The 14789-nt window shown below is 42.6% G+C and overlaps 3 protein-coding genes across 3 annotated transcripts in view; all 3 read left to right on the forward strand.

Annotated features, from left to right (window-relative positions):
- LOC120567673 (fibronectin type III domain-containing protein 7-like) overlaps positions 1-2206 on the forward strand; it is an 18586-nt gene extending 16380 nt beyond the window's left edge. Inside the window, exons 5-7 of the mRNA XM_039814643.1 lie at positions 286-546; positions 1139-1399; positions 1917-2206. Coding sequence (XP_039670577.1) covers positions 286-546; positions 1139-1399; positions 1917-2206 — 812 coding nt within the window. The remainder of the gene's footprint in view (positions 1-285; positions 547-1138; positions 1400-1916) is intronic.
- A 988-nt stretch (positions 2207-3194) lies between these two features.
- LOC120567674 (fibronectin type III domain-containing protein 7-like) lies at positions 3195-8766 on the forward strand. Its single transcript, XM_039814644.1, has 11 exons — positions 3195-3272; positions 5007-5250; positions 5359-5616; positions 5713-5979; positions 6080-6337; positions 6552-6812; positions 6905-7165; positions 7712-7972; positions 8249-8503; positions 8593-8678; positions 8761-8766. The coding sequence occupies exons 1-11, from the start codon at positions 3195-3197 to the stop codon at positions 8764-8766; spliced, it is 2235 nt and encodes a 744-aa protein (XP_039670578.1).
- On the forward strand, positions 8733-14770 carry LOC120568740 (fibronectin type III domain-containing protein 7-like). Its single transcript, XM_039816421.1, has 9 exons — positions 8733-8853; positions 8939-9202; positions 9299-9562; positions 10442-10699; positions 11375-11635; positions 11738-12028; positions 13309-13545; positions 13650-13700; positions 14274-14770. The coding sequence occupies exons 1-9, from the start codon at positions 8766-8768 to the stop codon at positions 14555-14557; spliced, it is 1998 nt and encodes a 665-aa protein (XP_039672355.1). The 5' UTR covers positions 8733-8765; the 3' UTR covers positions 14558-14770.
- Positions 14771-14789: the final 19 nt, after the last annotated feature.

Here is a 14789-nt window from a genome sequence, read left to right on the forward strand (position 1 = left end):
GTCTCGAGTCCGGACTCGAGTCTGAGTACATACTCAAGTACTACAGCCCTGTGGCAATAACAATAGTCCAAAATGATATGAAATTGCTAATTTCTTTATTGAAAAATGTAACATTTTCTTGAGGGAGGACCTCTAAACCCCCTGCCAAATATGTGGACCTAAGTCTTTCTCAATCCTAGGGAAAATACTGAACACTTAGGCTAACTAACACATGACATCATTGATATCTGTCTGGATTGTTTAATGAGATATTTGCCTTAAACACATTTTTTCCCTTCTCTCCAGTTCCCTGCAACCCCTTCAATGTCTCAGCATCAGTCGACTGCAGCCAAGACTCTGCTAGAGTCAACTGGATGACGAGCATCGGTGCTATATTCTACATTGCCATTGCTGAGGATGGAAATGGGAATTCGCACAGTTGCAATTCAATGGACACCAACTGCTTGATCAAAGGCCTGAAATGTGGACAGAATTACACTGCCAGCGTTATCGGCACCAATCTGGTGTGCAACAGCAGCTCCAGCAACGAGGTCACCTTCATGACAGGTAGGTCGGAGGCTTGGATTTATGATTTTGATTCACAGTTGTTTTATCAGGAAGAAGACACTGCGATGCAAGATTTGTAATTACTTCAACTGAACTTAAATTGATGTTATATTAAACAATAGGGAGAAGAACAAGGATAAGGCTATCTCAAAGATTTATGATGCCCTTATTAAAAGTCCAATGGTCAATACAGACTATTTGAGACAGAAGTGGGAACAAGACCTTCATATGGAAAAACATCAAGAAGCTTGGTCTTTTATTTGCCGGAAAGTACATAAATGCTCTTATAATTAAGGCATAAAGTAACCAATAGCTAACAGTCCACTGTTGGAATGAACTCTCAAGCTACTTTGTTATGGACAGCAGTTGTTATAAGAGTAAATACAGAACCTCAGACGTTTTGAAGATATGGCAATCTCATATATAATTTGACTTTATGAATTTTTACAATTAATGTTGTAAAAAGATTTATTACTGGAAACTCTGCATCTCCTTGTAGTTTTGACAAACATACACAGTACCTCCTTTAAAAATGTGCCACAGTTGGATGCACTGTATGTCTAATCGACTACATCCTCTGCCTCTCCATCAGCTCCTTGTCCTCCAACCAACATTGAGGCATTCAGAGACTGTGCCGCCAACCATGCTTTGATAGTCTGGCAGAACCATCAGCCTACAGGCCTCTACACAGCAACCATAGAGGATCAGAGCCGAGCGCAGCTCACCTGCACCAGCAACACGGTCAACAACTGTAAGATCCCCTCTCTGGCCTGTGGGAAGACATACAACGTCACTGTTACCTACAATGATGGAAACTGTCCGTCCACCTCCACACCTATCAACATGGACTCAGGTAGTACATTAAGAAGGGTGAACTGTTTCTGTCCGGATGATGATGATCGTTGTTCTATTTAAACAATTTGTCCTACATTTTCCAGAACAGGTTTACTTGTGATGTATTCAGGAGATTAGGAGTAAAATGTTTCGCGTGTATAGAGGAAAATGGTCTGTTGATATATGGTGTAAACCAAAATTACAAACTTATTGTCTCATAAAGAATAGCTCGGTGTAGAACTTTGTGTTAAGTATAATTTAAACAAAAGACATTGATGTCTATGTGCACAGGCATGCTCAGGAACATTAACGTTAGACCTAGAGACCAGAAGGTCCAATGCCACTCCAGAGGAGGCCCGACTTTGTTTATTATGTGAGCTAGCTGAAATTAAGAATGAGGTTAATTTTTGTTTTATTGTCCTGTTTATGGGGGGCTTAATGGTTGTACACAGACACAGAGAAAAATCATCATCATCAATCAAAATCATCATGAAAACTACAAATGACTTATGATGTCTTATCCCCTCTTCTTTTAGTGCCATGCGTTCCTGAGGATGTGAGGGCCAGTGTGGCGTGTGCTACCGGCGAGCTGGCGGTCACGTGGAACATCTCAGTTCCTGCAGAGAACTACACCACCATGATCTCCACAGGAGTGGGTCAGCCTCTGTACTGTAACTCTACAGAGACACAGTGCACCGTGAAAGGCTTGTTGTGTGGAAGCTCCTACGCCGTGATCGTCTTCTCCGTCACCGGGACGTGCATTAGTCTGCCGAGTACCGAGGTCACCGTGCAAACATGTGAGAAACGCAGACTGATCATCATTTAAGGATGTAGATACAGGAGTGGGGCTGCACGATGAGGAAACTATCTAATTGTGATCATTTTTTAATGGTATTGCGATTGCAATATAAATCACGATATTAGAGGGAATGATCATTTTTGTAGCATTATTCTCATTTCCATTGAAAAATCTTAAAATCTTAAAAAGAAATAAAAATGATTATAGTGTGATTTTTGCGAGGATCTGTACCAAACAAAGGTTTTTTTCTTTAGTCTGTAGGATACGTTTTGTAGTCCGGGACGTCTCCACAATAGCTTACTTAATTTAGATTGGTTGGACACATATTTTGCCTTTAACAAATAACGCACTAGTCCATTATGTGATTTCAATAGAATTGTGATTAATTGTGCAGCTCTATACAGTAGCAGGCCTTTCCTTGAATGCTTTGTAAAACTTCTCCTTTATCTTTATTTCCCTTCAGTGCCGTGTCATCCCACCAACGTCACAGCCGTGCACACATGCGCTCCGTATCTTGTTCCTGTGTCATGGGTGGCCAGTGACGGTGCCAAATACTACACTGCTGTCGCTGTGAGCCGCGGAGGTCACAGGTCAGAGTGCACAACTAATACAACTTCCTGCAGCCTCCCTGTACTCCATTGTGGGGAGGTTTACACCATTGGTGTTTCAGGAGCTGATGACAACTGTACAGGTCGACTGAGTGACACTGTCTCTTTAAACACAGGTAACACTGGCCGCCAGCAAGACTTAAATGGAAGTGTTTTTATTCCTATTAAATAGTGCACTTTCATTCATAAAGACTTACGAATAATGTTTTATTTGTTTCCCCATCCAGAACCATGTACTCCATCCAATGTAACCAGCCAGGTGTTTTGTAGCGCTGCCACTGCGCAAGTGTTCTGGCCCCGCAGAGCAAATGCAGTGAGCTATTCTGTGAAAGCCACCAGCAACGGAGCGACCCTCAGCTGCAGCGGCCCCAGCCCCAACTGCACGCTGAGTAACCTGGTCTGTGACCATGAGTACGACATCTTTGTGTCTGCCACTGACGGAACCTGTGTCAGCAACTTCAGTGCCCCCTTCAGACAAGACCCAGGTACTGAGAAAGAGGTCGGGCTACATTGAAACAGACCTACAGCTATGGCAAGCCGTTTAAACATTTAATCTAACCACACTACTATCTGTAATTACATTTTAGACATCCATAACAGCATTACTCCTAGTCAAAATTATATTGCGAAAAAATTGCATCTAGTCAGAATTCTAATTGTAGATATGCGAAATTACATTTTTACTATTCATAATGCAAAATTTGAACTTGTGAAAATGTATTATATTTAAAATTACATTAAGCAGATCTGGAATTGTTTCCATTTTGGATAACTAAAATTAATATTATGACAGGTAACAACTGTATTGTAGATATCTGAAATTGGAGTTCTTCAAGTAAGAATTATATTGCAGATATCTACAATGATCATTCTGGATATCTGAAATGTTCTTTTTGACTCATAAGAATTGAATTACGGATATCTACTATACATATCCAGATAGCTATTAAAGGGTAACAACTGTTTTTTTCAACCTATTTTGCTATGTTTTTGTGTGTAAGTTATTGATAGGAACAACAATCTTTTAAATTGGTCCAGTATTAAGTGTGAATGCTGTAACTGGCAGCCACGGACCGGGCTGCAATGTAACCCTATGGGGCAAATGTTCAGCGTCAGTTTGGTCCACTAAAAGTGCTGTTTTTGCAACTAAAATGCTCAGATTATTATTCTAAGTGTCTGACAACGATATGGAACGGATCCCTTCAGAGATAGACCTTTTTAAAACCTCTTTGAGACCTTTCTATTAAACCAGAAACAGCTCTGAGGTCGCTAGCGCTAAACCCACCAGGCTCCATTTAACAAAAACAACGCTTTTAGCATGTATAGAGTCAACATATTTTAGCATGTTAATCGGTAATCAGTGTATATTTCAATCAAAACTAGAGTTGGGATGGTTGGAAAAGTGGAAAAACTACGCAAAACGGCATTTCATAGTTTGGTTTTGTTTCTGTCGACTTTGAATGAAGTGTATTTTATGATGCTAAAATTACTGTTTATTTACATGGAGCCTGGTGGGTTTAGCGAATGCAATTTCGCGGCTGTTTTTATGTTTTAAAAAAGGATCTTACTCTTTAACAGAAAGGCTGACCTCCTTAGAAACCCTTACCATAATGTTGTTAGACACTTAGAATAGTAATCTGAGCCTGTCAGTGGCAAAACGAGCACTTTTGTGAACCTAAATACAAGCTGCACAATTGCCCTATTAACTTACATTGTAGCTTGTTTTGCCGCTGCCGACTGCAGCGATCTGGCTTAATACTGCACCAATGTCAAAGATTGTTGTTCCCATTAGTCACTTGATGTTTTTACCCATTGGTTTTTGTACGTATGAAACAAACAACATACAATGTGTTTATTCATGAGTTTTAGAGGTTTAGAGAGCCAGGCTAGCTGTTTTTCTCCCTGCTTCCAGTTTTTGTGCTAAGCTAAACTAAGCTAACGGGCTGGTCCATAGAATTCTGCTACGTTGATTTGAATGAAAATGGCCTTTCTATCCATTTTATTTCTTTGGGCTGCTCCATTGTCATATTTAGCGCACAGACATGAGTTGCATCAATCTTCTATTGGCAAGTAAACAAATAAGAGTATATCCTGAAAAAGTCAAACAATTGATTTGACTGCCTAACCTGACAAAATGTTAGTTCAAATGCTTTATGTTAATAACTACTTTGTCACCTGTCTCTTTTCCTTCTCACTCCCCAGTCCCGTGTGCCCCGCAGAATGTTAGCGCTACCCTGGTCTGTGTCAATCACTCCGCTCTGGTCTCATGGGTAGGAAGCCCCAGGGATGTAAGATACAATGTGACATTGACAGGCCAGGATGGACACACACAGCACTGCCACACCAACACTACAAGTTGCCAGCTATTTGACATCGACTGCGGTGAAACCTATAGCATCACGGTCACACCGTACTCTAAGACATGCAGAGGACACCCAAGTGCAGTTTACAGCTTTGAAGCAGGTGCAGAAAGACTTGAAGTTAGATATCTGTGTTCTAGAACAAAAATATTCTCACATTTCAGCTCAGAGAGAAAACATTAAACTATTTGTTTTCTCCCCTTCTCTCCAGGTCTTTGCGCTCCCATTAATGTCACCGTGTCTCCGGCGTGTGAGGACAGGACTGTCTCTTGGACTCATGTAACAGGGGCTGAGATGTACATAGCAACAGCAACTGCAGCTGATGGACACAAACACACTTGCAGCTCAAACTATTCCAGCTCATGCAATTTCACTGGCCTCCACTGTGGGGAAACCTACACTGTTACTGTTGTAACTGTGGACAGGGGCTGCTGGAGCGAGCCCAGCTCAGCCGTGGACATGAAAACAGGTGAGAGCAAACTGTGATGTCAAAAATATCGAAAACATAGATGTGGCAATTGTGAAGAGTGACAATTCTTATCCATTTCCCTCTGTATTATCCTAGCTTTGTGTCCACCTACCAACTTGAAGGGCCAAGTCAGTTGTGATACCAACACAATGACTCTCACATGGGACCCGACTCCATTGTCCGGGGTCACCTACACTTTACAAACTGATCTAGGCAGCCAATTCACTCCTTCAGTGTACACTACCTCTAATACGTCACACACGCTGACCAACGGGCTGTGTGGACAGCGATATGCTGTGCGCATTGCAGCACAGGATGGAAACTGCCGCGGCAGATACAGTTCGCCCATAGAAATAAGCACAGGTAGGATGTGTTTGTCTATGGAAACATCTGCAAGAGTTTTACCTGCTGTAGTAGAGTAAAAAAATTTCATAACCTAAAATCAGTTTTTCTATTCTTTCAGCCCCTTGTCAGCCAACCAACCTCATTGCTCATGTAGACTGTGGGACAAACAAAGGGAATTTCTCCTGGTTTCAAAGCAGTGGAGTAGGTTTCTACACTGTTAAGGTGACAGGAGAGAATGGCCACGTAGCATCCTGTTCCTCCAATGACACTTCCTGTGCTGTAAGACTTGACTGTGGCCACTCATACTCGGCTACACTGGTGGCTTCCACAGACAGCTGCAACAGCAGCAAACATGCTGACATTAATTTTGACTCAGGTAAGATATAAGAACAGGGCCTTTCCCCAGAAATTTCTAATAAAAGGACAAATGACAGTCATTCTTTTCAGTTGATATGATAAATAAATGTGGATGGCACTTAATATGATGTCAAGTTAGACGATGTCAAGTTAAGTTGACATTGTGACATTTGACAGTGCAGTAAATAAACTGTAGTGTATGCTGTTATCTGTAATAAAACTCTCTCCCATAGCTCCCTGTCTCATAGAAGATGTCTCAGCTGAGTTACAGTGTAATACCAACGTGATGAATGTGAGTTGGACAGAGACCCCAGGCACAGACAATTACACCGCCTGGGCCATCAGCACAGATGGACACAGAGCTTCCTGCAACTCAACGTCCAACTCCTGCTCCATTCATGATCTGCAGTGTAGCAAGGTCTACGAGGTGGCTGTCACCTCCTCCTCCATCCACTGCACAATCATTTCTGGTTCTGACTACAATGTTCAGTCTGGTCAGTGCAGCTCTTTCGTGTACATAACCCTTTTTTTTTAAGTGATGTTGGCTGAAGAATGAATAATATGATTTTAATATAATCACCCCTAGCTCCTTGTAAACCTGAGAACATCGCTGTGGACCAAAGTTGTAGCAGCAAGACGATGACAGTAAAGTGGAGCCAGGGCAGCACAACACAGAACAACACTGTTACAGCGACGTCTGCTTCAGGTGTTAACTCCACCTGGGACTCCAGTGAGAGCAGCTACTCCTTCCTGGACCTGAGCTGTGGTCAGCTCTACACTTTCACTGTGATGGGACACACTAATGTGTGCATGAGCGAGATGAGCACTCCTGTAGAGAAGCTCACCGGTACGCTGATTAAGTTTACTTTGACAACCATTTCTCAAAACAATAGTTGTTCAGAAATAAAATGTTTGGCTTTCTTGCTTGGAGCTAACAAGATTCCACTGTCATGTCTCTATGCTTACTATGAAGTGAGCAGTACCAGCTGGTTAGCTTAGCTTAGCACAATGACTAAAAAAACAGCTACTGTAGCAACCAGCAAAGATAGTCGGTGCGCCTGGTTAAGTCCTGTCGTTTTTACACTTCAGTTTTTGTAGCTTTGGGTTAAACAAATGAGAAATAACATTGTTATAATGTTTATTTGTGACCTTTAAAAGGGCCAGCCTAGCTGTTTTCCCTTTGTCTCTTGTCCGTATGCTAAGCTAAGATAAGCTAAGCTAATATGCTAGCATATTTAGCGTGCAGACATGACAGTGGTGTCAATCTTTTCATTTAACCCATAGGCAAAAAAAAACATAAGCATATTTCCCAAAATGTCTTTAATTTGAGTGTGTTTTTTATGTTATTATTTCTCATTTCCTTCATCTCAACTGTGCCTCTCTCCTTTTCTAGCCCCATGTCCTCCCACCAATGTGTCAGCTGTACTGAACTGTACTACACGTACCGCTCTGGTCAGATGGAGTAGTGCAGCTGCAGCCACAGCCTACAGCGTCCAGGCAACCTCCATGAGTGGACTCAACTCCTCCTGCAGTGACATGGGCACATCCTGTAGCCTCAACAACCTGGTCTGTGGACTAGAATACTCTGTTGTTGTGGAGGCAATGAACACTGGCTGCCCTGGCCCTGCCAGTGCCCCTGCCATGCTCGCTACAGGTGTGTGTACTCAAACCTCAAACTGTTGATACTTCACAGCCCCAACCCTGAGGGACTCACATTTACCCAGTTAACAGTGACATTGATCCTCTACCCTGGAAAAAATCTGTGGCCAAGAAAATATATCAGTAAAGAATTAATAAAGAAAAAGAAAAGATGATGCCAGATCCTAGTCATAGTTTTAAGAAATCAGGACCAAATTACTGTTTTCATAACCATTAAACAAGAATGAAATTGTCAATGACCACAATCATCCAAGCATTTTTCTCCCTCCAGAGCCCTGTGCCCCCGTGAATCTCTCTGTCCACTACAATGTGAGCACTGCTCAGGTGATGTGGGGGGCAGCAAGAGGTGCCAGCTCATACTCTGTCCAGGCTGTGACTGCCCAGGGCTGGACGGTCACCTGTAACACCACCAACACCAGCTGCTCCCTGAATGGCCTGCAGTGTGGTCAGATCTACAACATCACCGTAAGGGCACAGAACCGGGCCTGTGACAGTGTGATCTCTAAAACCCATCACCTCAAGACAGGTCCGTCATCTGAACAGGAAAAGATGTGTGTATAACATATTAAATATTAAAATTGTATTCTTAAATGTGTGTGTTTTCCCTTGATTCAGAACCCTGCCCACCCACCAACGTTAAAGCCAGTTTGGAGTGTGACCACCGTATTTTGACAGTTTCCTGGCAGCAGAGTGACTTTGCTGTGGGTTATGTCGCCTACTTTGACAACCAAAATGGCCACCACGCCTCATGTGTTGGCACAGATACCCAATGTGTTGTCCCAGGACTGATGTGTGGCACGGTGTACAATGTCTGGGTCAAGGCCTTGGGATGGCAGTACAACAGCTCTGACAGCACAGTGGTGTCTCTTACATCAGGTGAAAACAAAATCAGTGCATATAGGGGTTTTCTGTCCATTTATTTCGGTGTCCATTCATAATATTTCTCATGTTGTCTCCTTAGCTCCATGTCTGCCCAGAGAGGTAGAGGCAAAGGTTGACTGTAACTCCGATGGTGCTGCTGTTGTGTCCTGGAATGCTACTTATGGCGCAGCAAACTTTTCCCTGACAGCCATTGTCAGTGGAAGTCCTCAGACTCTGTGTGCAACTCAGCAGAACAGATGTAATGTGACAGGTTTAAGTTGTGGGGAAACCTACAACCTCAGCTTCACCGCCAGCAACACACAGTGCAGCCTTACAGCACAGATGCACGCCAACCTCACCACACGTGAGCATTTACAGCAAATCCTCATAAGTGGCAACTGTTAGGTCAAGGTCCTATTTGTTCTAGATTTAACCCGGATCCTTCAACAACTCTTCCTAGGTCCTTGTCCACCTCAGCGTGTGGCTGTCGACCTGCAGTGTGGCTCCCACACCGCAGTCTTGTCCTGGGAGGAGAGGTCTGATGTTGAATTCTACGTAGCAAGGGCCATCAAGACATCAGGAGGGGAGGTGAAGACATGTAACTCTACAGGCTCTACCTGTCCGTTTGCCAGCCTGGACTGTGGAGAGACGTACAACTTTACTGTAACAGCACATAGTCAAGGCTGCCGGAGCCAGGCCAGTACCACTGTGTTCATCCAAACAGGTACTGCTGTATTCAATGGGGAGAAGTACACTCACTCAAGTATTGTACTTGAATACAGTTTTTAAGAAAATTCTTCAATCCTCACATTTTATTTGGACAGCTATAGCTTTATTTCTCATTTTCAGTTGTCTGTTTAATTTTGCATAATCATTTTATAAAGTATGATTCAGTGTTATAAATTGAATTACCCAACAGTATATACTGTAAAGTAGTTTAATTTAGCTCCATCAACTGCAACGTGTAAAAGTTGCTTTCACACAGTAGGCCTTTTTTTTTTACGGGGGGGGGGGACATTCACCTTTGACTAGCAAACCGCCCCATGAAAAAATATTTTGGTTCCGTATTATTTATACCCCTCTCTTCCCTAGCTATATAGTTTAAAGAATATAGATACAAATCTGTCTGCTAATTCAGCACCACGGTCAGCGTCATAGATTTATCAATACACAGCACACTTGTTTCAGAGCCATGGTCGGGGCCATAGATTCTAACTTGGACAAACCTCAGTCAGATAAAGGATCAATGAGTCAGGATGTCCAGACTAACAACCCCTCTGCTTCTGTACTCTTTCTGCTACTAGGGGATGGAGAGGGGGGCAGCTTAACAAGAGACATGTATTTTGTCTCCACAATATTAACTGTCCATGACTAAATGTGCAAAAATCACAGTTAAAAAGACATCTGTAGGTATTGTTCATAAAACGCCTAACACTGTTAAAATGTAGCTTATCTGCAATGGTGTTGGGATGGATGGTTTAATCAGATTTGATTAACAGCAACCAAACAACCCACAAACTCATAACATATTCTGATGCAAATGCTACAAAATCCTGATTGTTTCACGGCTACGAGACATAACCTATTTCCAACTTTTTCACAGAGCCGTGTACACCCAGGCAGCTGGTGGTTGACGCCACCTGTGACCAAGGTGCGCTGGTGTCCTGGAGCCCCTCTCCTGGAGCTGAAACCTACCATGTTGTCGCTATGGGTGTAAATGGACAAGTGCATACTTGCAACACCACCTCCAGTAACTGCAGCATATCAGAGCTCCGCTGTGGCCAGAAGTATACAGTGTTTGTGACTGCAAGCCACAAGAACTGCTCCAGCGAGGCCAGTGAAAATGCCACACTCAACACAGGTATTTGTCTTTGTATACAAAAAAACATGGAGCATACTGTTGCATGCACATACGTGGGCCAAACATGACCAGGGGTAGAGCGAGGAAATGGTTTCTGGGGCTGCAGCCTCAAATGTTTTCTCAAAGTTTTTAAAATAATTTCAGTTTTTTGTCATTTCCCCTTAGTCTCTCTGACTTGACGGCAAATCAACAGAGCAACCGTTCTATTACTGGGGAAATGTTGCCATTCATTCTGTAAACTCTACTAAAAATAGGTTTCAAGATTAATAACTGTTTACGCCAAATTACAACCCTACCTACGTTATGTAAATGAATTGAAAACATTTTTGCCTCTCTTTAGGTGGCAGGAGTGAAAGAGAGTAATGTTATGTTCTGCTTCCAGTTGGAGAACAATGAGATACATAACAGGATGAAGGCTCTATGTCATAAATTCTTTCCTTGGCAACTATCATGTTTTCCCCAATGGATGTACAGATTTCTAGGCATTCTATTATCAAAATGGCTTAAAAAAAATACATGAAGCTGTCGTAAATGGAGCATGCCCCTGGAGCATGCCCCTGGACCCCACCCCACAGGTTTGGGCTGAGCCCCGAATGTTTACAACTTCTGGCTCCGCCCCTGAACATGAAAAAATACTATCAGTTTCAGCAGTTTAATCATTTTATTTCTGTCCAGGTCCCTGCCAGCCTGATGGCCTCTCGGTTACTTTCCACTGTAAAAATCAGTCAGCACAGCTGTCATGGACGCCCAGAGATAACGCTGTAGACTACTATGGCTGTGCCCAGGCTGGAAATGGACACATGCTGTACTGTCACAGCAGAAATCCCACGTGCACCATCCAAGATCTCGAATGTGGAACGCTTTACAATTTCTCTGTCCGGGCCTCAGATGGGACATGCAACAGCTCCTTTAGTGACCCCGTGCAGAGTGGAGCAGGTATAGGAGCTGCATGTGAGACTCAATAACTCTTTAAATATGGCACTTAAATGGACTAATACATTACATCCTCCTCTCTCTCTCTCTCTCTCTCTCTCTTAGCTCCCTGTCCTCCAGACACTGTTAAGGTGAAGCTGATGCCGATGCAGACGGAGATCCAGGTGTTGCGCTTCTCCTGGACAGAGGTCACCTATAGAGACACAGAGTATATCCTGAAGTTAACAGGACGTCTGCTGGGAGACAGCCAGGCCCAGTTTGATCTCTCATCCTATTGGACCAGCACAACATACTTTGAGATTCCTCTCCCCTGCGGTTCAGCCTACTCTGCTACAGTGGAGAGCAGGAAGGCTGCCAGTACCAGCAACCCATCTGTGCCTCTCAATGATACAACAGGTAAACTACACTTAACAGAGCTACAGTTCAAACACACTTATTACATTTTTGCACTTCAGACCTTTGGCTAACAATGGAGTACTTGTAAATGTCTTTATCATAGCATAGCATTTACTGTAAAAGTGTCCACAGAGCCAGTTACCTGACAGTAGACCTTGGCTGACACACAATAGGTGTAGCTAAAGGCGTTATCAACATAGGCATGGCAGGCATTTGCTGTCAAATAAATGTAGTGGAGTAAACTGTACAATACTTACTGGAGTAGAAGTATGAAATAGCAAAGAATGGAAATACTCAACAACAAGTACCTCAAACGTGTATTTGTATTTGATTACTTATTGCTTTCGAGCACTGGCCCTAGTATTGTGCATGCTGGTTCCCTACCATGGCTTACTGCAGGGGTTTGCAACCTTTGTAATATGAAGTGCCATTTCAAACTGTTCTAGTTAATCAGTGTGCCATATCAGCATTAAGCCTGCAATCATCTACCAAGTCTGCTCAGGCAGTGTTGTTTTTTTCCCTGTCTGTGAAGAAGGCAACAAGTACTAGCCAATCAGAGGCAGAGTAGGGCGGCTCTTCTCAGAATTCGGATGCGGGAAAAGTCAATAAAACTACCGTAAATAACAGGCTGTGCTCGTGCCAGTGGTGGAAAAAGAGGTTATTTGGCATGTGGATTGAAACATTTTCAAAAAACTCTCTTGCACACGAAATGCCAGTGGTGGCATGCGTGCCTAAGGTTGCTGACCCCTGGCTTACTGGGACAGAGGTATTAATTGTATTACTTACACATGTCCTATTCCTGCTGTGACAAGCCAAAATGGGGATTCCAACATTATATCATCAATCAGGGAGAGAACTGGATGTTATCAATCAGGGAAAATGATGCTCCTATTCATGCTTTAAACAAATTTTCTCAGTCAGTTTCTTACTACAGTCTTTTGTCCAATTTAGAAGAGATTTGGTTATTTCACATACATGATTTGTGTGTTTATTTTTGTGTGAATAATACAATTCATTATGGCTGGATTCCATATAGCTGTCTCGGGGTCCTGGTAGTGTGCATGCTGGCTCACTGCCACACTGTCATGCCTTACTAGAACCCTTCATGACATTGTTAACGTTATTAGTAAGACCTGTGCTTTTCCTACTATGACAAGTTAAAATACCTGCTGTGCAAAAAAAAGGCTTGTTGTTGCTCGTTTAATCATTTGTAGTGAAAAGCACGACATTTGAACCAAGTTTTCAGATGTTTGAACTTACTCCTATTTCTTTTCTCCCAGCTCCTTGTCCACCATCAGGAGTGGCGTACAGTGGTAACAGCTCCCTTGCCACAGTTTCGTGGAACACGTCCATGTTTGCCACCACATTCAGGGTGTACGACAACAGTGTGAAGCCAAAAGCCCAGCTGTGCAGAACTGCAGGGCTGTCCTGCTCTCTGACCAACATCACTTCCACTAACATTGTGATCACAGCTGGCAACACAGCTGGAGAAAGTGAAGCGACAAGGGTGCCGATTGGTAGGAACTGATGTGTGTGTGTGTGTGTGTGTGTGTGAGACACATTTAAAAAGACACATTTCACAAAAGCGACAAACTAATTGATTTACGCTTTTTATCTATAGTGGTAACTAATCGCAGGAGGAGAGATCTCAGTGTACAAAGGCCAAAGAATGGTGAGTTTGTATTTTTAAGAACAGACGTTTCAAAGATGATAGCATAATAGTAAACTATTTAGTGCTAGTCAAATGTTTGTTAATGTTGGTGTGCCTACCTGTTCTGCCTTAATAAGAAATCTTTTTTTTGATACATGTGTAGAATGTCTGTCTCTGAAAATAGAATTATACAAGCTTTTGCCCACAATGGTTTTAGCTCTGTCAGGTATACATCTAGACTGTGGAGACATTGGCGCTCCTGTTTGTATATTTCAAGTGAAAGTTATTGACTTTTTATTAATTTATTTGTATTTACTGTATATTTATTGCTATGTTGAAATTATTGTTTTTTTTAACTTGTACTATGGACCTTCCATTTTGAGTCCTGAATAAAGTCGTTATTATTATTATTCCTAATGTTCAGTAGCCTATATGTTGTTTTCAACCCCTTTCGGTTGATTTTCTATAAGGAGTTCTTACCTAAATATTTAAGCGTTTTAATGCAATCTCAATCATTCCTCATTTATTGGACAATTAAGTCTCAATTTAAGCCGGGACCTAATTCACAACCGTGACTTGTTTTCCCCCGAACAGGAGGCCTCTCAGCTCCCGTGCTGGATGTCAAACAAACAATGTCAACAGTCATTTTGGTTGAGTGGTCTCAAATAGATACTGCTTCCCATTACAGTCTGAAGATCAGGAAGCAAGGCAGCTCCAGTGAGCCTGAGGAGATAACGGTGTACGGCGAGAGCACCATTCTCACTGATCTGAGCCCAAACTCCATCTACTGTATCCGTGTGTCGGCCAGAAACTCGGCCACTAGTGGACCGGAGTCAGAGCCTGTGTGTGTGCAAATAGGAGAGGACCTTCCCCAATAGGAAAACACTTGCATAGAGGTCTGCACATGTCTCCTGATTAAAATGTGGTGGTCTTACTGTAAAAGTGGCAGCTCTTTTGACATTTAAGAATGACAGATCATTTCCCAGTTAGCTGGTAGAACATACTGTAGAGAAAACCATGCTAATTCCTGATATTTACATTTCTGTTGGCTTACCATAAACTGCACAAGTATTTGTTTGTTTTATTGTTTAAGTTCCTCTATTCTATGCC

The sequence above is a fragment of the Perca fluviatilis genome, chromosome 11 (assembly GCF_010015445.1).
Source record: "Perca fluviatilis chromosome 11, GENO_Pfluv_1.0, whole genome shotgun sequence".
NCBI classification, from domain to species: Eukaryota; Metazoa; Chordata; class Actinopteri; order Perciformes; family Percidae; genus Perca; species Perca fluviatilis.

Bases quoted from the DNA above. Each gene is read 5' to 3' on its own strand.
- LOC120567674 (XM_039814644.1), top strand. From the start codon at position 3,195: ATGAGTACGACATCTTTGTGTCTGCCACTGACGGAACCTGTGTCAGCA. The intron at 5,980-6,079 runs GTAGGATGTGTT...CTATTCTTTCAG, and splicing joins GCCCATAGAAATAAGCACAG to CCCCTTGTCAGCCAACCAAC. The intron at 8,504-8,592 runs GTCCGTCATCTG...CCCTTGATTCAG, and splicing joins AACCCATCACCTCAAGACAG to AACCCTGCCCACCCACCAAC.
- LOC120568740 (XM_039816421.1), top strand. From the start codon at position 8,766: ATGTGTGGCACGGTGTACAATGTCTGGGTCAAGGCCTTGGGATGGCAG. The intron at 12,029-13,308 runs GTAAACTACACT...CTTTTCTCCCAG, and splicing joins GCCTCTCAATGATACAACAG to CTCCTTGTCCACCATCAGGA. The intron at 13,701-14,273 runs GTGAGTTTGTAT...TCCCCCGAACAG, and splicing joins TGTACAAAGGCCAAAGAATG to GAGGCCTCTCAGCTCCCGTG.